Genomic DNA, 22,657 nt, shown 5'->3' with positions numbered 1-22,657 from the left:
CTCACTGTTGAGCTCACACTCAACTTCTATGTCACTGATTTCCGCTGGTGTATAAAGAAATCTAAAGCAAGTGAGGCACTCCAGTTGAACCTGGCAACCTTACATACACTGAGGCACAAGCACAGATGAAAAAGGAGGTCAAAAATCAGCGCAGCACTTACATTTCTTTTCTGTAAACTGGTGAAGCAAACATGACTTCCCTACCCCCATGTCCCCTGTGGAGAGAGAGAGAAACTCAGGTCAACCAAGGAAACAACAGAACAACAATTCTCTATTCAAGCCTGCAGTGTGCATGATGAGGCAGCCCCTCTGTGACAGTCGATAATTAAAATTTCATGTGGAGTGGTAAGAGACACAGACCGAGAGACTTAAATATAATGTGCACCGTCCTACAGAATCTCACAATACATGTTTAAAACCACTTTGACCCTAATGGTCCTTTAGCAACTCAACAAAATAAGCAGAATCACACAAATGCATCTGTTAGCGGTGGATACTACTGATATACTTATGACTGAACACACTGATAATTAGAAGTGTTCCAATATTTTGGGAATTATGCTTTCAGACGGAAACTCCCATACATGAGAATTCCGGAAAAACCATCAGTGATTTGAATACACTAAGAAGCTCAGAAAATTGTATGCAACGCCAACAAGCTGGACTGTGAAATCTTAAAAACACATTTAAAAAACAAACTAAGTTTCCTTCACAGTTGTAGAGGACAAAAAAGTAGCATAAGCAAAAAGTAAAGTAGCCATCTCTCCATGCTTCTTTTCTAGACTCATTCACACAGCACTTTAAGGTCCAAGCTGAGGGTTTGCTTTAAGGCAGGGTGTTTAAGGTTTGACAGAAGAGGTGGTTTAATAGCCCAGAGCTGTGTGTGTTTATGCATGTCTGTCCGTAAATGTACGACAAGTAAAAGCAGCAATATGTTAACTTAAAGCCCTTGTGTGTTAAGAAACATATCAGCAAAAGTCCAACATAATTCTAATTAGGGCTGGCGCAATAACTGCAAAATTGAAATACTGTGCTATTGGTCAAGCCTACCGCGGAGGATGTCAAGCACCGTAACAAACGCAATGTTCATACTTATTAAATTAATAAATTAGTGCTTCAAAAGTTCAACAACCGTAACAAGCGCTGTAACGGTTCAAGGGTGGATCGCCATGGGCTGTACGTGACCTGACTTCAAACTTGGAAGCTTGGAAGTGTTGTGGTGTTTTGTGTTGCTTTACTGTTTATTTTAGGGTGCTTTCACACCTGTAGCTTTGGCGATTGTCATCCTGCATTATCAGGACTCACATGGGGAAATCAAACTCCAGTGACTGACAGAAGTTTGTGCAGCACTTTAACGCTGAATGAAGTGTGATCAGCGGATGGATTCATTAGTGGTTTAAGCTTTGGAAATAATGCTTAGATCACATCTCCGTTTGCTTTTCACATCACAAGCGAACTGCACCAGAGTTCGTTTGAAAGCGTACTGAGTGTGTTGGGGTGTGTGTGCGTTGCTGCGGTATGTAAATTGACTTCATAGACATGCCCTGAAGGTAACGATAAAGCCAACGTTACGTGTGAAAAAGACAGTCAAACTACAAAAATGAGTTTGCTTGGCAATGTTGTTGCCTAGCTCCCAGCTAGCTTGCTCTGTCCATAAAGCTATTGATAGCGGCTCGCTCTGTGGCACCAAATTACTTCATTGATGTAAAATGTGACAATACCACATACTGCGTTGTTGAGCCCCAACATATTACCGCAGTGGAAATTACGTCACCGCGACAGCCCTAATTCTAATAGGGGGAAAAGGCATTTAAACATTCATTACACATGCTGCACAGAGTAGTATGGCATTAGTAACTGATTTTAAAAAGATATTAATTGAGATGGGCTGGACGTTTTCTCACAAGAGTATCATTTGGATTATATTCATTCACTCATATTGATACTCTTCACTGGCTCAGTTCTTTATCGATACAATTAATTCTTTTGCATCACTAAATAACTGTCTTTTAAAAAATAATTTAATATTTTATTAGAACTAAATGTTTACAATAGCAAAATCACTAATATCTCACTGGAAACAAATCTAAAATGTCAGTAAAATAAATCTTCCTGATATTAAAATACTGAGTGAAGTTTAGAAAGAATGAACTCCCTATCAGTCCTTCCTCCTGTACCCCTCCTGCTCCCTCTGCTGCTGCTGGTAGGAGAGCTGGTTAGTCTCAGCCAGCAGCTGAGTTTATACATGCAATATTTTAATCTATGTGGCAAACTAAGCTAAACAGTTCAGACTACAGACACACAGCTTTCCCTTTAGCTTGTTTGTAACAATTAGCTATTAGCCGAGCTAGCACTGTGCTTGTGTAAAACCAAAAGACAGATGCCGTGGATGAGAGACTGTGCAGATTAAAATGTTGGAGGTTGCTTCTGGGCCGGATGCAACCTGCGGGCCGCCAATTGAATAGGGCTGGTGTACGAGGTGGCATACAGTATAGAAAAATATAGGTTCAGGTTCACACGATCATTCATAGGACCTTCTTTTGAAAGTGATATATCAGTGCACTGTGAACTGCTCCCACAAGTTCATCAACATAGCTCACTGGAGAGCCTCCACACTCTGGTGATGACTGGCATTGCTCACTTACCGATAATGATGTATTTGAAAATGTAGGAGTAGTTGTACGGTGCAGTGGCCATTGTGGCTCTGAAAGAGAGAAAAGACGGGTAAGTTTAGTCACAAACTGTCATCAAGGGCAATTTGCTGGTATCCTAGTTAGATTTTCTTGTAATGCAAAGTAAGAGCAATACATCAATGTGGATGAGTGTGGAATAAAAGTGAATTCTTTTATCAAACAATGACTACAGTCTCCTGTGGCACTAAAACTCAACACAGACCACATTCATTCTGCATGCTGGGTTACTTAACATCGGCATGAGGTCTAATATTGGTTTAATTAAGGTTCTCTTGCCACGTGAATATAATACATTATGTTATATATAAAAAAAGAAAAAGAAAAGACATTTACGCTACAATAGGGCTGGACGATATGGCCAAAAATGTTATCATGATAAACAGTTTCATATCTTTTGATATCGATAATTATCACGATAAATATCAAATCATTATTTCTTTTGAGTTTAAAGACTCAATCAACAATTGATGCCAAACAGTGGATCACTTCACATATCTGAGGTTGAACATTAAAAACAATTATAAAAATCTTTGTCAACAAATACGCATGACAAAAATTAAGTAGAAGCTTTTCTCAGGTCCTTTTTCCTCAACAAAAGACACATCTTCATAAAAAAATTAAGTCCTAATTCGTGTATGATTCAGGTGAATAAAATCAAACATTTATTGAATATTTAACATTTGTTATAGAAAAATATATTGCGATAATTATTGTTTTATTGTCCAGCCCTACGCTACACAGAGTTTACACAAATGTCTTGTCAATTTAAATACAAGAGACAATCTTATTTCACTAAACTAAAAGAGAGTATAGTATAGTATTCCAATTAGAGCATGTCTGGATGCAAATAAACACTGCAAGTACTGTACATGCGTGACTTTACATTGGTCATGTAAGGGCCAGTGGTATTCTACAAAGCCATAATCCTATCAGAGCTACAGGACCATGTCAGCTCACTAATGTGAGCCCAGGGAAGGCCAAGGAATATGAATTAACACATCAAATTATTTCAGTTTCAGCATTTCAGTAATGACCAAGTTATATTATGCAATTTTAAGTTACCCGATTATAAACGTGGTGCTCATTAATATAAGCAAGTAATATCTTGATTAAAGCCATAAATAGCATTTCTGCATGTTTCTCATGATCACAAGCTAATTCACTTCCTAATAAATTCCTATGACGCAACAGCTGAGACTGTACAAGTAACCGAAAACTTAACACTAATACTTTTTCCATGTGGTTATGTGCTACGACTGCACCTCCCGCATGCTTTACATTTCTGCTTACATAAGTAAATGCAGAAAAAAGTACTTTTAGCAGTTCGGTGACCGATGACAAACTGCTTGGCATCCATAACATTTAAATGCATCTTCAGCACTTGTGTCAACCTGGCTGTTAACCTACAAACTTATCGTACTCATCAGCAAACGTAAACATCAGCAGAGATTTGTTTCACTGAATCCTTTCTGCCAGTGTATAACCAACTACTAATCATTAGCATCCAAAACCGTTAAGATTTTATTTAAGTAAATGTTTTGATGATTCCTAATCCCCTTCAATAATACGTAGTGCTTGTTATATTACTACCACAAAAGTAATGAAACTCATATCTTTGTCAAAATCTGTGCTGAGGCTTCACTTTTTAAGTGCCACCTGTTAGTTACTGATATAGCCTAATACTATAAAATTACCAGGATATTCATTTTAACAAAGTTTAGTATGTTCAAACCAACATTAATGGATTCAACACTGAGAAATATCCACACCTCTACCTAGTATAAATCAACTCAGGTGATGCAGTGGCACATTGAGTCATCACTAAAGGATGGAACTCCGCCTGAATATAAAGTCTGAAGTCACAGCAGCCACTGAGGTAGGAGTGACAGCCGTTGGTGGGCATTGCCTGGGATATTTAAAAATACTGCCAGTAATGTATATCTACATATTAATTACATGGCAGTCAGGGTTTCTTTTATTTATCTATCAACATTATCAAAAAATTATGTAATTCAAATCCAATAATAATGTGACATGAATTTATTAAATGTACAGAATACAGTGCATTTGCCTGCTCTATGCTAACTTAAGTGGCTAACAAAGAACCACTGGCAGCATTCACAGTTACAATAACCTAAGGTGGGCATGCAGACAAGGGAGGTGATGGATCATTTTAACACAGGGGTGAATAAAGCTCCTCAGCTATCAGTAAGCCAGTATTTCTCTACAGAAACAACCCCTGCTGTCTCAACTACCTGTTTCTTCTCATAATGACAAAGCAAAACAGTTACACTGGCTAATTTTGATGGCACTGGACACAGTCTGTCTACAAGTAAACAGTGTGGCACTTACTTGTACACAAGAACACCTCCAGCATCACAGGCTCAGAGCTAGGCTAAAAATAGCCCTGACACCTATCTGATACCCAGTGATGCTTCATTGTTCACACTCTACTCGCAGCACACAGACAAAGTATGCAGGGAAAAGCCTTCAGATTTGACACACAATATCACTATAACACACTGGTTCAACAACCAAGGGGAGATGCTCTTTTTCGAAGATGCACAGATTTGTTCATAAAGAAATGATCGGGTCATGTATGACATAAATGGAGCTGCTTTAAGAAGCCGTCCATCGTAACTTTGCAGGGCCTGTCTCCGGACATCAAGGCTATTTTGTAGTTAGGCTGCTTTATAATTCTGTATCAAGGTGCTGCTCGACAGTATTCTGCTGTAGAGTAGTAAGTAAATAATTCAGGCTTAACAATCAGGAGCATAATCATTCAGCAGTCGGATGGTTTCTATGTCCCTGACAAAGACAGACTGGCTTAAACTAGTGCTTTTCTCTGATCTGCAGATCAGTGAAAACTGTGCTGCAGTAAATGCAGTTCCTGGAAACTGAAATCGCCGTGCCACATCAGTGGCTACTTCTGGTGTTATGCTCATACTTCTGCATCTGCAATTCAGTGGCCGCTTGACTGCTCAGATTAATGATGACACAACCAGAATAAATGTGGACGGAGATGAGGGTGTGATGTGAGAATATAAAGAGAAGTAATGAAAATGGAGCAAGATGGTAGAAAGAAATGGAAACAGGGATGAAAAAAAGAGATAAAAGGATAAGACTTTCAGTAGCATGGGAAAAGGAAGTAAGTGGATGAAATGTAGAGGATTGAGACACTAATTTGTTAGAAAGGAAATGAAGAGGGCCTTCAAGGATACTCAGGTTAATTCAGGTCAAGTTGTCACAGAAACCTTTACTTTAATAAAAATGGTGTTGGGTCAGGTGATGGCACATACTGACAGTCATAATGCCTCTGGCTAATAACCCTTTATGCAAAGCACTAAAAATGTGATGCCTCAAAACTCACAAAAGAAGAGTATACTTATGTGCAAAGATGTTACATGGAAGAGGGACATGATAATAAATTATAGATAAAATTAATAACCAAAGTATGTTTCGGTATTTCTGAAAAACATTTAACTTTAATAACAGCAGAAGTGGCTATCATCTGAAAATATGTAAACAACTCCCAGGGATACCAGAGCAGGCTGTGACTGTGTCTTTGTTGATGGCCCCAGAAAAGACTTGGCTCACTCTCAGTCCCCAACAAACACTGCAACTTGACCTGACATTTGGTACTCAGGCTCACTCCAACTAGCTAACGAAAAGCGAAAAGCTATGGGTATGAACTTCCTGTGATTATAGACTATCTGGTTAACTATGGTATTACTACTGTGTTGCAAAATATGGCTAATTTTAATAAAATAATGACCAATGTACACTTGCTATAACAAGCATGTTTACACTACAATGCAACGTGTGCTGACTTCAAGGAATTGATTCCTATTAGTTAATGCATTAATTCTAAATCTACTGATGTATAGGTTACATTTTTTAACTAGAGCGAGAAAATCATAGAGTAACATTTAAGGGCCTTTATCCAGGCTGCCACATGATCCTGATGTGGCATCTCTATACTCAGTGTGATTGTTTTCGTTGCTGGAAGGTGAGCCATCAAAGAAGGTATCCACAACCAGAGTAAAAACAAAATGTGATTCAGTTGTGATACCCAACCCCCCCTCATGTGCCCATTATGTAGAAATAAACCCCATGAGTATCAATCAAGGAGAAGACGAATCAAGATCATGTGGCCAGTATGCAGCCTCAGCATTTATCTGTTACTCTGCAACACACTGACTCTTTTTCCAGAGAAACACAGGATTTCCTCCTCTTAACAGCTGCTTCTCATACAGGGGAGGATGCACAACTTATCTCAAATCACTGGGCTATCAGGAAATCATAACACATGTGGTCACATTGCCTCCATGAGGTCCAGGCCCACTATTCAAATCACGTGACTCCTTTCAAGCCCTAAAAACAACATGAGATCATCACTATCTACATGAGTTTATCACGATTTACATAATTTATCTGATTAAAGATCATCAATACAAAACAATAACAAGTAACTTTATTATCCAAGTTTCAGATCAAGCCTGCTAGTACACAAAGTGCACTGGCACAAGAAACAGAAATGATGCAGCATTTTATGATAGATAAGGGCTGATCTATTCAAATTTGCAACACTTTGAGACATAAAGGGTCTACTCCGTTTTTAGAAACTGTAAAGCCAAAGAGGAGGCTAACACTGTTTGCTATGGAATTATCAGAAGTTGCACAACTGATATCACGGTATCACTTCTATAAAAGAAACTAGAATTATAAAGAGGCAGTCTATACATAAATCTAAACATACTCGACTGGAGTGTCTGATGTTGACTCTTAAATTTGACACTGTGTAACGTCATGCCTGATTCTCGTCGACACTGGCTAGCTTAGCTTAACAACAGGCAAAGTAATAGGATCGGTTTGGTTAATTATCTTCTGTTAGTTAGCAAACAAAAAGCAAGTAACCTAACATAAGTAACGTTACATAAAGCCTACATTTAACTACCTGGATAGGAGTTACATGATCGCGTCTGATACCAATCACGGCCCTAGATTAGCTGTTTTGACAGCTACATTAGCGTTAGCTAGTTACCTGCAAACTGACATCAATGGGTGTATTATCTTGACAACAAATCGCATAAATAACAACGTGCAAGCCGGTAGTCTCAATCAACACACAGACAGCTGAGACAGTGTCATCTTATTAGTATAACTAGGTTAGAAAACTAACTTTGCTTCTGCATAATTTCACAAAAGCCACCATACACCAAACTAACGACAGCTAACGTTAGTAATAGCTTTGGCATGCTAGTTTGCCAGCTAGCTGCAGTGGCTGGATTATGGTAACGTTAAAAACGTGGCTTAGTTCGCTTGTCAACCCATTTTTAGTCATCGCTGGGCAAGTCATTTCTCGCCTACAATAGTATTCTCTAACACTTTCACAGGCAATATCTCCTGTTTTTGGAAGCTAACGACAAACATCAACCTAGTGTTAGCCATCTGTTAGCTAGCGCCGTTAGCTTGCCAATTAGCTGACTCCCGGCTAACACAGGCTAACTAAGCTATTCAAACGGTTTCATAATTTAAATGCCAGTGCCGCTACGTCTATCAGGCATTATGTGCGTGTGAATGAATGTGTTGAATTATTTCCTCTTTTCTGTCCTTACCAGGAATTAAGTCTTTTGAGCTTTGTGTTCTTGAGCTCTTCAGAAGAGGAATGCAGGTTATCCTGGCTCAAGTATGATCTGTCTATCCAAGATGGCTGCTTACGGCACAGGGTTTCCTCCGCTGTATACAATGGGCTTCTGGGACAAAGACCATCATTTGCGGCGATTTGCAGTGTGTGCACCAGTAGTGAGGACGGTTTCGTGGAAGGCAACCTCACCTGCGTAGGTATATCTATAAATATTGTACTGGTGTATCACTTAACTAATGCTGATTAAGTGCTCTGTGAGCGATGAATTTATTAGGCAACTAAAGTAAAGTCAGCGGGTACAAGATTAGGTGCTGATTTGATGAACTTTCACCTGATTGACCTGGGTGAAGGGTGTAACCTAGTAGATCCATCTAATCCACTGTATGGGCTGGCAGTTATGGTTTATTTGGTTACCCCATTAATTGTTTCCTTAAGCAAACAACTACGTTTTCTGGGGTCCATATTTAATAAAATAAATAATAAATATTTTCATTTAGGCCTACACTGCAAACAGTAAAGAAAACATAGGCTTGTTAGGCCTACAATATCACCATTGCATCCTACTTAAAAGATGCATACAACTTTGTCAGCAACACTTTAAAATAGCACAATTTGAATGGTTTGACACATTAAAATATAATAACCTCACTTAGCCCACACATTTGTCACATGCAGACAGCCGTAAAGTGGGGCTATGAGCAGTTAATCATTTGGAGCTGGACCTGTTCTTGTGTATAAGAATTTCAGCTGCAGCAGTGCTTTTCTGTGACCGCCACTTTTACACAGATTTTATAGACACAGTATGTTTTGTACATGACAGATTTATGATGAAGAAACAGTGATAGGCTACTCAACTGGTATAGAACCTCTATGAAATGTCTGTATAAAAATGGCCTTAATAATCTAATTGTATAATATTAGTGAATGTTAGCTTACCTTATGGGCTATGTCCATGCTATGTCAGCCCATTATGGTTATTTTTGTTTTATATTATTTATATCTTTTATATATATTTTTTGTATAGTTTTATTTATTCCATGTCAGCTTTGCACATTTTCGTATTAAGCACTTTTTGCTGGCCTATAACACAGTTTAATTTATTCTCATGAATTCACGTGAATGTGAATCACAATTGATTTTAGATTGCTCTGATTATTTGTAGTATGTGACATTCATTATGTGTCTTGGTATAACAGAGTTCAAAGCCTTTTTCTTCTGAAAAATATGAAACATTTTAATGCAGTTATTCACAACATTACATGCTTTCACTGTACAATATTTCTTACAATCCTACATAGAACCACATGCAGCGTGCTTTCCCAGGCTTAGTCTGGAGAACTGGACAACAAACTAAAAAAATATCTTTAATTTTGCAAAGTAAATAGCTTGTGACTTTCAGAGAACATACTGCACAAAAAGATTTGATCTTGAAGTTAATCTTAACAGAGAAAATGGATTCATGGTCCCAACAACATCTTACTGTACAAGTTGATGTAAGCCATTATAAAATTGAAGTAAGTGTGTATCTACATTGCTGATAAAAGATGTCTGTACTGAAACTTTTTATGAATTGATATTATGACTCTAACAAAGATATTTTTTTCATGCCATATAATATCTCATGTACCGTACTTCAAGTTACATTTGATTAAGCGGACACAATAAATTCTCATAACTTCATCAGTTTAGCCTACCTTTATCATTGTTTTGATCAAACAGATTCACTGGGTTATTTTGATATTGCTCTGACTTTAAGTCCAAGCTAACAATGTGACAAAAGCTACTATTTCAACATGCTTGCCAATAACACCATACTGAGTAAAACTCTCATTCAGCCCTAAACATGAGCAGCTATAAGAGAATTGATGAGAGTTACTAATACAAAATGTTTCTCCCATAGTCCACTGGTGTTATGTTCCTCGCCACAATGACTCCATATCACAACCACATCCTCAGCAGCAAGAGGCTGAACAGTGCACCAATGTAGTGGACTGTACTTGGATGACAGGAGGGGGCGCTGTTACATAGGTCTGAGTCACAGCAGTGGATGCGCACCCCTGGCAACTCTTGCTGCTGGCAGTGTCTGGATGTGGCACAACCGCTGGTCAGGACGATACCCAGGGCCGCTGGAGGGATAGAAGGGGCAGGCTGTCAGTCAGAGAAGAGCAATGAGCTGGTGTTTGGCTCAGCAAGAAAAAAGCAACAGTAAGCACCGACTACTTCAAATGTTTAATGAGGAAGACATTTAGAGATCTTAAAGGCACACTCTGCAGGATATGTCTTCACAGCTGAGAGAGCAAACCTCTGACAAATAGTAGCCTACATTTTGTACTCTTTAATGCAGAAAATAAAAACGTGCATTGCCACAAAATTCTGATTTTTGTTAAGTCTCTATTTAAAATGGGCCTATATATTTTTTATTTAAATTTTAAATTTTTTATTAAAAAATTACAAAAAAGGACATTTTAAGCATGCCAGTTAAGCAAACCTAAACCTAATTCCATATTTATGTGCGAGCTGCAAATCCACTGGAAATTCTCTCACTCCTGGTTGTCAAAATTAAACTAAAATGCAATTGTGAGCAATAATGATGATCAAAAATGAGATTTTACTGATCACGTACTTGCACTCGATTAGCACCTGACAACGTCTCAGTCATTTATAATCCCCTACAAGACAAATGGCAATCTGCCATCACCAGACATGCGGAGCTCAGTGTTTTAAAATCCAAGCTGAAAATGAAGAGTGTTCAGGTCAGGTGAGATCATCAGGGTCAACCTGAATAGATCAGCTTCTTAATTTAAATAATGATAACAATTCTTAGTCCAGCCTATCTAGACATTTTTTTTGTCAGTCAAGAATCTCCACCTCCGTTGTAGGTCGGGAGACATTATATTCAGGCGAGAAGGGCACTGGACTGGCTATGGGCTAAAGACAGATGTCTTGTATCTGAGGACAAAGGGGACTAGGGGAACTCTAAGACTCTTACGGAACTTCACCAGCATCTGTTAGATTTGGGTTTGGCGGGGTCACATGAAGATTAACAGGCTGACTGGCCACAGATTACTACCAAGACACGGCTTCAAGATTTTGACAAAGTGCTTGTCATACCGTGTCTGACAGGCTGTTGTCAGTCCTTGTCTGGGCTTGCTGTTTCTCTGAGCAAATGGAAAAGGTGCCTCATCAGCCTTTTCAACATGAGTGGATCCTTTAGACATCAAGCAAAGGAACAGCTGGATTGTCCACGCTTCCATGGATATCAGCAGAACTACTCCCCTGACCATCACTATCCTGCCGTGGCTGTCCACATCCTCCATTTGACTTAACATCAAACAATGAATGACTTATAATTTACTCAGCAAAGCACACCAAAGTAAGGTTATGTAACCATCTCCAGTGCAAGGAGCAATAGAATATTCACAGCTGCCAAAGAACATTAACATGAAAGTATGATTAAAAATTATTATGCCAATGTCCAGTGGCACGCCAGAGGGAATTCATCAAGATTTAATAATCTTCTGCCCCACCATAAATATTCTTCAAGTAAGTATAATACACAGACACATTAGCTCACTGAGTTACAGAAAACAGGGAAGAAGAAATTATGAATATGATTACAGTTAAGTCATTTAGTCATCAGTCATTAAGTATTGTCGATGGAGGTTTACTCACTGCTCTCTGTCTTGATGCAGAAACGGTGTTTAAAGCCTTTGTGTGAGTGGGTGCAGGTGATGACCTCTGGGTTGGAGCAGCCCACGTCCACGTATCTCTGGCCCTGGATGATATTGCAGCCATAGCACTGCAGCCCACTGACTGTGGGAAATACGCAAAACAGTACATGACAACTTGTTAGCGTGTTCTAGCTTGTCCATGTAACACCACATAAGCAATAGCAACTTCCCTGCTTTGGGCTATGGGTGGATTAGCATACACAAAATCCCAGGAAGACATAACAACATCAAGTGATATCAATGCATATGCTATATACCTGCTTATGTACTACAGGCAGGAGATCCATGCAGAACTTATGGTGACCCCTGGGAGCTGCTCATCAATAGAAATATTTAAAGATTTCATCATTAAAATAAAAGATTAACCTCAGAGTTGTACAGATTATTCCAGTAAAAGGTTAACACCTACAATGGGATACAGGACATTTGGAAAAAAGTAGTGTAGATAAAACAACATAAAAACTGCAATAAAGGTGGGGCATATTAGGCTGCGACAAATACCAGTATTCATTGTGTCCATCATATCCCAATTTCAATTTGTGACTGCTGCTCCTCTTTGTACAGCTTTTCTGTATTTACAGCCGTGTCTCCTTCAACACACCATTATACTGTGTGCTACAAATTTGTTGTCACAAATATTCAAGACCATTCAGATTACAGTGTGGTTGCCATATTGGTTTAAAAACTCACACATCAAAGTGTTACCTGCCAGACCCTTTTCAGTCTCTGTTAACTGTTGCTACTGGTAGAAATCCAACCTAATATGCCCCACCTTTGTAGCAATGTTGGTAATGTTGATACTGTTTCTTAAGAGCTAATGTTTTTCAAGTTCCAAGTTCCAAGTCACCCAAATCCCCATCAAGAGCACCTGCATAGACTGAAATTTAAATGATCCTAATAACAACCGGAGAAGTAGACTTAAAGTGCAACATCATAGTTCTTACTCACAGCACATAAACCTAGTAACAAATTCGCTAATTTTAAAGAATCCTTCAGTTCAACTGACGGCAGTATTTTGCATGGTATTCCAAGTACATCCAAAACGGATCAAGATTCCTCCAAAATATTTCCTGGTTTCAACAAGGAACACTGCTTTGGAGTTTGATATTTGTTCTCATCTTGGAGCTACTTGAAAGGAGAAGAGAAGAGAAGAGAAGAGAAGAGGAGTGAAGGTGCAGCTCCTTCTCTTCTATAGCTTATGCTTAAGGGTGACTCACCCCACAGTAGTACACCCCATGCCAAGCTGTCTGCCTGCCAGCTCCAGCTTGTGATCTCAAAGCCGTGTCTCTACCACTCAGCACCCTGTAAGTGGTAGAAGCTACAGCATAGAGAAAGACTTGAGAGGGACTAAATCAACATGCAGCTAGATTATGCTGTTTACTCTTCCATCTCAACTTAACGTGATCATTTGCCAAAATTGGGTTTGGTCCCTGTACTGCTATAGGAGGAGCTGGCACACGTTGGATCATCATACAACAGAATATTAGAGCATATCTTTTCTGAAATGAAATGCTCCAAAGACTTCTTTCATGTGTAGTTCCCTCTTGTCATGAGCCACTGTCTCACTTCCCAAATGCCTAACTCTCTCTTAAGAAAGTAAGGCTAAGCCTAAACAGAACAAATCCACCAGAGCTTAAAGGGATTGTCCGTGAATTCAGACCACACACACCTGTGCCTGACCTTTCAAAATCCCATACAAACAAGATGGCTTTGGCTGAAACCAATCCTCCCTCTTTATCTGCGCAAACCTGTGGACTCAGTGCCAGGGCAGAGAGCAGACAAGAGCCTCTCAGTGCCTCTGCTCTGTTAAATAGCCTACCAAAAGCTCTGATGGAGCTTTCAGGACCAAACTAATCCCAGGCAAATGCTCTTATAAAAATCACTTTAGAAATCTGCTGGAATCAATGTAAAGCCTCACAGGGACAGTGAGCACATGCCAGCCTTTAGAGTATGTGTCATATTCCCCCGCTGGTGAAGCACCATGCAGTCGAAGCTCTCATAAATATTGGAGTATTTCATTAGAGCTGGGTAATGGTTGTGGAAATAATAAGCAATGAAATGGTCATTTACATCTGGCTAACAACCTGATTTATCAGTTCACTGTGATGCGATGTTTTTGCACACTGCACGCACAAAACATAGAAAAGCGGCCCGGTATGAGCATTTGTCAACCTAATGAGGACATACTGGAAAGACATTCCGCTTTGCCTGCACAATGCAATTTATTATAACCAGACCCTCTCCCAGTATGCAAATGTTGATTATATCAAAATCTACTGTGACCTGAATCTATTTTAAAAAAAAAATCAGCTATTGGTTTTGAACATGTTTAAAATGTTTAATATGTGAATTTGCTGGTGAAGCTTATCTGCGTTTCAACACTATAATATTATACATAATACTATTATACAGTTTTTTATGAAACACATTTCTAGAAGAAGACAGTTGGAAAGAAAAAGTAAGCAGCATAAGCTGACAAACAAGAATGATTTAAAGAATTATCATGAGAACATTTTGAAAGGTTGCAGCTCGCTCGCCTCATTATCTATTATGTTTTGCTTTTTCACTAGAACTTAAAATGAATTAATGCTCAAAAGTAGCTTTTACTGTACCATAAACGTATTAGAAATTACTTATAAATGCAAGATATAATCAAGAATTATCTCTACCTACATAATAGGTAATAAATTGTGTGCTATCATGGTATTATGCTCAATGTCATCTTGTGATGTTTGTTTGATGGTTATTGTTCATTAATACGGTTGCCACCTTTTTTAAATTTACACAAAAGTTAAAAATCTGATGCTGTTCATAATGCGCTGCAATTATACCTGTGTCCATTTGTTGCCTCATCTACCTCCTTTTATGGATGTTGCCCTACTTATGAAAGCCAAATCATTAATCGGTCCAGGAGCTCACTTCACCCTCTGGTCTGGAGTTGGGATCAGAGGTGATCTGACTCAGACCAAAACAGTGAGATTCAAATCAAGCAAAGCAACATCTCTGCACGCAACATCACCCCAGTTTCCTCTTTTTTGGTCCTCAGTGAAACAAAGGTTGCAACCAAGTCAAGTTAGGTCAATCATTATTGCTCTATAGGGAAATTTAGTTCGCCACCTATGGATGTTACCATTTGTTGGGAGGCATAGCTGTGAACGGCCAGGTCAATTACATGTAGGACAAAGGCGTGTTTACTGGAATCCTCTTTTAACATGGTCCTTCATTATATTAATGGTATCCATTCAGTTGGTTTTGGTCAGGAGCATTCACAAATTTTTTATTTATTTATTTTTGTTACAATTCTTCTACTGTATTTATATTGTATTTACATATTGCATGTAATGTTATTGATTACTTTGCCTGCAAAAGCTTTTGAAATTTAAGAGTTTTGTATATGTGATATCATTATTGCTCAGCATACTTTTTCTTGTCTATCACATACAAATCTACACACACACACACACGCACACGCACACGCACACGCACACACACAAACGCACTCACGCAAGCATGCACACACAGCTAAATTGTCCATACATTTCAATACCAAAATAAATCCTACTCACCATGTGTCAAGCAGAGTGCCCAGACCAAGATAAATCCAAGCCCATACACCAGCCAGGTATGTAAAGTCATGGATGCAGCACAGTAGTGATGGTCAGTGGTCAGTGCTGGAGGAGAGAGAGCCAGATATTTCCTCTCCTCTCATCTATTAGTCCACCGAAACAGACAGAGAAAGAAATCTAGCAGAGATCCCACTTTCCAAAGCCTGAGCAGCCCGACTGTCTCTCTCCACGCCAGCCTCAGCAAAGCTCACGCAGTGTGTGAGTGAGGTGCCAGTGAGAGTCAAGTGAGAGAGGGAGCCAAGCATCCAGTCAGTCAGTCAGTCAGCTCAGCAGCCAGTCAGGCAAAGAGACGAGGGGGAGGAAGATAAATGAGTGAAAGACCTAAATAAATGAATGTCTTCCTCAGTGGTCTCCTCACGTCCTGAGCAGGAGACGATGGTGGAACTAGTGGTTTGATCACAAAAAGGAAAAAAAAAATCCTCCCTTCTCTCATGTCACCTCCTGAAGAAAAGAAAGAAAAAAGAAAGAACCACCTTCTCTCATCACTTAGATGAAAGCAAACAGTAGAGCATTGAGTGTTGTCCTTTTCCAGTTGGGGCGAACACATCAGTCAGGATTAATCCCTGATTGATAATCCATCGCTTCTAATAATAGTCCTATCACAATGTGTTAAAAGCCCAGGCACTAAATGGGATGGCACGCCAGGGGGCAAGGTTGGTGTGTACGTGAGTGAGTGTGTGCATGTGTGGGTTTACGAGAGGGAGCATTGCCAAAGGACACACACACTTTCCCAGTGGAGCAGGTTATCTCCGCTCGGTGTATCACACTGGGGAGAAAATTCTATCTAATCAAGAATTAAAGAGTAAATCCTTTCTTAGAGACTGTAATGCCAGTGGATAAGGCAGGCTTTGCGGTAAGCCCTCATTCCCTCCCCACCCAAAGCAACATATGGTCCAGCCTGATAGATGGCTGGCTATGATTGCTGTCATTCACATCAAGACATATTTACAGCAGTGAGTGCAGATTTTTCCTGCATATGTTCTGATTATGCTGGAATGCAGATAATTCCTTTCATCAGCACACATTTACAAAACACACAAAGCCTAATCACCTCCTGCAGTTCATCCCTTTTTGTTTTTACACACACACATATGTGCCACTTTTTATTTGTAAGTGTGTGCAGCTGTGTGTGAGTTGTCTCTCCTCTCTGTGCTTTTATTCATGAGTCATTGTTTGTGTGTGAGTGTGTGTGAAAGAAAAGAGAAGAGAAATGCCAGCAGTGTGCACTATCTGTGTGAAGCATATGGTAGGTAGAGGGGGTCATGTGGACAGTTGTGTGTGTGAGGAGGTGACGGAGGAAAAGATACTGTTTTAAGCTCAGCTTTAATCAATATTCCTGTGTGTGTGCGTGCGTGCGTGTGTGTGTGTAACCACTGTAACCTTTAGGAATGGTCTGACATTCGGGAAAATACAATTATTTGCTTTCTTGCATACAATTAAATGAGAAGATTATCTTTGGATACCTATCCATTAAACATGAAGCTACAGCCAGGAGGCCATTTGGTTAGCTTAGCTTTGCATAAAGACTGGAGACAGCTAGCCATACTCTGTCTAACGGTGACACAATCTGGCTTTCAGCGCCTCTAAAGCTCACTAATTAAGGTGTTATATCTTGTTTGTTTAACTGGAGTCCCCGCTGGTAGCTAGCAACTGCTCAGCTTTGTGCTATGCTAAGCAAACCAGCTTAACCATAATCATATTGAAGATGTCAAACTTTTGCTTAAACATGATCTTTTTTCATTATAAAAGCTTTATCTTATGTGATATACTAATTCTGAAAGTAACATTACATTAGGCATGCACACTCACAAAAACACACACCCACGCTCACGCACAACTCAACATCCCGAGATTCCCATTTGTCATGGACACGGGTGTTGAATCTATAATGTGAAATTTTCATATTGCATCAACACAACCGAACACAGTAGTTGTTAAACATAAAATAGCAGTCCTTGTAAAAGTACCAGTGCTGATGTGCACATGCAATTTTGGTCTTGACCTTTTCCCTCTTTCACCATCTTACAGCTCTTATTCATTTATATTCTGCTGAGCTGCTTGAGCCTTTGAGTGATAAAGCCATGAAAGAGAGAGTGAGGGAAGGATGGATTCGGAGGGGGAAGAGGAGGTCCTGCAGTTTCACAATGAGTGAGTCTTCCCCAAGCTGCTCCTGACTTATCTCATGACACACAATAGCTGCTTTAAATACCCTTGAAGTCCCCCACGGTTGCTAGCTTGGAGTGACAGTGACAAGAATAGGGAGGGCTACATGGGTTTAAATTCTTGATGAAATTGCAATTAAGACACCAGAAGAAGAAGTGAGCCCAAGGGCTGCACAAGCAACGACCAAAAAGAAACAACAAGGATGTGAGGAAGAAATACATGAAAAGTTAATTCTGTTCTGTGCTTCTTTAATTCTGGGAATCTGTCACAACACATAACCCCTAAAAGTGTAGAGAAGATGAAACTGGAAAAGGCCATGTATTAACCACAGCCCAGCGGGTTCTCTGCAGAGTTAATGAGCAGTAATCCAGTAGTGTTTGACCACAATACTCTACAACATGGTAAGATATTCTGCAGGCTATGTGTAACTAAATTAAAACAAAAGTCCTGAAACTGCATGGAGAGCAGTGAAGTTGGAGACTTCACTTTCGGGGACATGCCCCACCAAATGAGCTGGTTGGAGAAATCCTCCAGGGTCTCTTTGGCTTCCCTTTAGGGAAAGTTTTTGTGCTTTTGTCACATGTCCCATGATTATCGTCTTAATGCTGGCACTAGCTGTAAGATTAACTGCTGAAGCCTTGAAGGGAAACTGCCTTTTAGCACCCAGAATATCAAGTAATTGAAAGTTTGACCGGATGTATGTGCCTCTGCAGTTTTACACTAAAGGCAGTGCAAAGCCGGATTCTCCTTATACAGCAAAGGAGACGTCTCAGCAAAAGGCTTAGCTTCAGTTGTGAAAATGTAAGCACTTCTGAATTTTGCTTCATTGCCCTTTAAATTATGGTCCACAACATTTTTTATGAATTACATATATTCAGGTTTCAATGCATTTCTTTACTACATGAATTCACAAAATATACTCTTTTTTTGAAGGAATACATGTAGTTAAAATAGAAAACAATGCATTTTTTGGCCTCACATTAGTTTTTAATAATTTATGGACATATTGTAACTGGTAATTTCCCATAATTTATTAAAATGTACAATTGTTTATTTGCATTTATATAATTGTTTTTTGCAGTGTAGGAGCACAGATTTATTCCAGTATTCTCTGTATCTTTTGTGCTTATTATGAACTTCAAAAATCCTAAAATGAGTCTCGCTGACACCTCCTTAAAAATATTTTGTTTTGGATTAAAATCTAGCCAATGCTCCGGTGAGACTTCCCATTTACTGACCTAATAAGATACCATGATGGGCAAGTGGAGGGCCCAGAGAAATGACAGTGTTAACATAATTATACGTCTTCTCAAGCATGTAAGCGCTGCGCCTCTCAGCGTCTTATCAGCCCGTGGCATCTTAAGAGGCACGGTCCAATCAGTGGCCTTGTATTTTGTGCATGGCTGCTCTGTCTCCCTGCCCAGGAGCCCTGTGGGGTAAAACCTGGGAGCCCTCTCACCATCTGCTGCTGTCACTTGGGGTGGCACTATCACGTTCGCAGTGCCATGCCAGCCCAGTGAGCCCAAGACCAGGCTTTGACCTCTCCCTTCAACTGCCCTAAGAGCTACTATCTCCTTCACCAGGTTGCTCACAACTGCATGATGCTCACTGGTTGTTGATCCAGAGGCATATTCTGCAGACTGTATTGGCTTGCAGAAAAGTACTGGCTTTGATTTAATGCATCACCCAGCTGAGTGACAAAATGTTTGAGGATTTGTCTCTCATAGTTTTGAAGTCCATACATAGGTCTGAGACTATGGTGAATTGTCACTCAGTGTTGAGATATGCTTTATAGTCCAGAAAACAGCAGTCACAGCAGTTTCCACATTCACAGCAAATCTCACATTTCACAAAAGGGATCTAATCATTTCATGGGATGCAACTCCAAAGCTGACATTTCCTCTCATACAGTCATTTCAAACCTTTTGAGGCGCTGTTATCAGATTTCTGAGATCAAATTGCCCCTTGGATGTACAGCATCTGGTATGGAAAATCAAACCAGCATCTGAAGGCTTGCTGGAGGGACGTGCCTGCTCGATATGCTGCAGCACATCACTCGCAATACTAATTGGATGTTTGGACTATTTTTAAAAGGTCCACTGAACTCATGGCCAGCCGTATAAAGAGCGGTTGATAAATAATTAAATCGACACAGTTAGAGTGGAAGAATATTTAACTGCTACCCCCATTTAAAAGCTTAGCTTTACAAAACATCAGCTCAATAATCTCTTAATTTAAACATTCCCCTCAATCTCCAAGGCTTAGAGGCAGCATCTGCTACACACATATACACACTCTGCTGGAGAACATCTTTATAAAAATCCAACCTGAGTCATGTTGACATCTGTTTTCCTAATGACTTTCATTCAGTGCCCATTTAGTCACTGACTGCTTCGTGAACCATCGTATATAAAACCATGTTTTACTGACTCAGTTTACATTGCAGATCTTTGAAAGGTCAGATGTAAGTCCTCTATAGCTCATGCAGCTTAGCCTTGGCCTGCATTAAGTCCTCATGAATCTATTTATTTTTGTCATTTAAAGAGTATTGCCATACTTTGTGAAATCAACAACAGAGCTCTTTGGAGATTTGTCAGAGGTGGGGCGTTATCTAGACAGGAAAATCAAAACACGGTGCTCTATTTTCTTTCACTGTCTATGATACACATCAACAGAAACATTTAAAGCCCTGCCTCATGATTAAAAGAAAGTGCATCATCAGGAAATAAATTGCCTGAATCACATCACGTGGAGATGGAGCAGTGATTCAGGAGCATGTTTTCAACATGAAGGGTTGACACAGTGTGGAAAATGAGAGTTAAGATGCTGCCAGGAGCTTTGTAAGGCTGACCCGATAGAACACTGATGCCAGCACCGGGTTTATTTGAATGCCTAGTCGAAACTGCCACAACCACCCCATGTCTTACTATAATACCCTCAGGCTTTATCACTTACATCACCTTTAAAAACAAAAGCGGATCCTATGGGTGGCCTGCTGCACCTTTTGCCTGCGTGTAAACCCGCCATCCCTCTCAGCTACCCGAACACATTTGGCTCTAGGCCACCGCAGCCAGGCTCTGTGAGGGAGTATGAATGGCATTAGCTCCAGGCTGTTGCCATGGTGTTGGACTTATTTACTGTACATCAGCCCACTGACTTCAAACAGCGCTGTACAGGTTTTGGCTGCCATATTAGTGTCAGTGTTATCATCCAAAGGACACATTTCCACGGGGTGATTTAAAAAATTAAACAGTGGCTGCTTGTGAACAACAGAAAGTTATGAGCAAATGCAAAAAGTTCTGTAAGCTGTAGAAATACTGACCAATTGAACATGTGCCTTATTATTATCTTTTGCCAAAATCAAATCCCCACTTTATATATTGGTTTTCATTAATGACACAAAAAAATTAAAAAACATTTGCATCCCGATGAGATCTAAACAGATATGATGTTTATTTAAAATAGGATGAAAAACACAGTTGAGAGCTTTCTCTGACATTGGCTCCTAATGAATAACATGCATCTCAGAGCTCATTTGGGTTTTTGATGTCTTGGGCAGCTGTTTTCTTGAGCAGCAGCTGGCCCCACATTTTAATGAAACCACATGTGGGACACGTCAATGACATTTACACTGCCCAATAATCAATGCGCTAGAGAAGTGAATGGGCTTAAGGACAAATTCTCACAAAATGACTTATCCTAAACTGATTTTGGCAAAATCAAAATGAGTAAGAGAAGAAACTCATATTTGATCACATTACATCTTCAACTGATTGTGTAAGAATAATCTTAATTCAACGCTGTTAAGATCAGAGGCGAAGGTCTTCCATACAGGCTTTGGGAGGGTAATGTATATATGAATGGAGGGAGAGCTCTGTTATGTTATGTCATCAGCAATGGCATGGTATCATTTGAAAAGAAATGACAAAATAAAGCTCTGTGTTGAATACTAACACTATTTTAAACAATTACTTATGATAGTTTAGTAAAGTAATAAATATTGCCTTTAAGGACAGAATTCTAAATTGAGCATAGAGCAAAATGTCTGCTGAAACCTAACTGTTCTGTAAGCGTATGTTTGTGCAGTGGACTAAAATTATTTTTTTTAAATCTCGTAACATATTTCAGGAATCCAGCAGCATAAGTGTGACAGTTGTTGCATGGATGGGTAGGCTTTGCCTGCAAAAATGTCCTATGTAGTCACTTCATGAAAGGTTATGCAACAAAAAGAAAAGCACTGATCATCTTCTGTGGTCCCCTGAGTTTTGAGTTACGTAAATAAATAGTCATCACAATAAAGGCATATTAGGACATACTATACTTTTCTCATACATATTGCTTAAATAATATTTTTAACACTTCATGGGTTTCCAGTGGCTAAGCTACATCTGATTCTAGGTCAAAAAACAGCTTTGTTAATTTTTCATTGATAATTTTCACAAAATGTGCAACCTAACAACCTCAGTATGAGTTTACAGGACATGTGTCACACTGAGTACTGCCAGCTTTTCTTGCCATACCAAACACTACAGACAAAGGGGGGAAAATAATGTCAAAGTAAACTAATTTAATTTCAGTGATTGCAGATGACTTCACTCTTCCCTGTTCTTTTAGTTATACAACATCAGAGTGTTTAGTTTGATGTTTCGTTCAAAAGATTTGAATTTATGTCTACTAACTGAGGAAGAAAGATAAAGCACCTCAGTATTGGACTGTGTATCTCAGTATCTCAGTACATCTCAGCACCAGAGACATTGCTGCTCAGAAATTAGGGTGTAATCAAGTTTCAAACTCTGC

At 39.4% G+C, this 22,657-nt stretch overlaps 2 protein-coding genes across 2 annotated transcripts in view; both read right to left on the bottom strand.

Annotated features, from left to right (window-relative positions):
- rab14l (RAB14, member RAS oncogene family, like) overlaps positions 1 to 8,448 on the bottom strand; it is a 16,989-nt gene extending 8,541 nt beyond the window's left edge. Inside the window, exons 1-3 of the mRNA XM_038734114.1 lie at positions 8,312 to 8,448; positions 2,646 to 2,704; positions 162 to 215 (exon numbers count right to left, since the gene is read on the bottom strand). Of these exons, the coding sequence (XP_038590042.1) occupies positions 162 to 215; positions 2,646 to 2,697 (106 nt within the window). The 5' untranslated portion in view covers positions 2,698 to 2,704; positions 8,312 to 8,448. The remainder of the gene's footprint in view (positions 1 to 161; positions 216 to 2,645; positions 2,705 to 8,311) is intronic.
- A 919-nt stretch (positions 8,449 to 9,367) lies between these two features.
- Positions 9,368 to 16,191, bottom strand: LOC119914669. The gene is made up of 3 exons (XM_038734115.1): positions 15,638 to 16,191; positions 12,013 to 12,153; positions 9,368 to 10,466 (listed from the first exon to the last, which is right to left on the bottom strand). The coding sequence occupies exons 1-3, from the start codon at positions 15,705 to 15,707 to the stop codon at positions 10,279 to 10,281; spliced, it is 399 nt and encodes a 132-aa protein (XP_038590043.1). The 5' UTR covers positions 15,708 to 16,191; the 3' UTR covers positions 9,368 to 10,278.
- Positions 16,192 to 22,657: the final 6,466 nt, after the last annotated feature.

This window comes from Micropterus salmoides, unplaced genomic scaffold (genome assembly GCF_014851395.1).
Source record: "Micropterus salmoides isolate LMB-PRFRI ecotype aquatic unplaced genomic scaffold, ASM1485139v1 Ms_hic_scaffold_20, whole genome shotgun sequence".
Lineage (NCBI taxonomy): Eukaryota > Metazoa > Chordata > Actinopteri > Centrarchiformes > Centrarchidae > Micropterus > Micropterus salmoides.
This window is presented reverse-complemented; position numbering and strand designations above follow the sequence as displayed.

What these genes read in the sequence shown, in the direction of transcription:
- LOC119914669 (XM_038734115.1), bottom strand. Translation starts at nt 15,707, where the DNA reads ATGACTTTACATACCTGGCTGGTGTATGGGCTTGGATTTATCTTGGTC. An exon ending in GGCACTCTGCTTGACACATG is followed by an intron (nt 12,154 to 15,637) that starts GTGAGTAGGATT and finishes TATTTCCCACAG; the next exon opens with TCAGTGGGCTGCAGTGCTAT. An exon ending in CTGCATCAAGACAGAGAGCA is followed by an intron (nt 10,467 to 12,012) that starts GTGAGTAAACCT and finishes CTATCCCTCCAG; the next exon opens with CGGCCCTGGGTATCGTCCTG.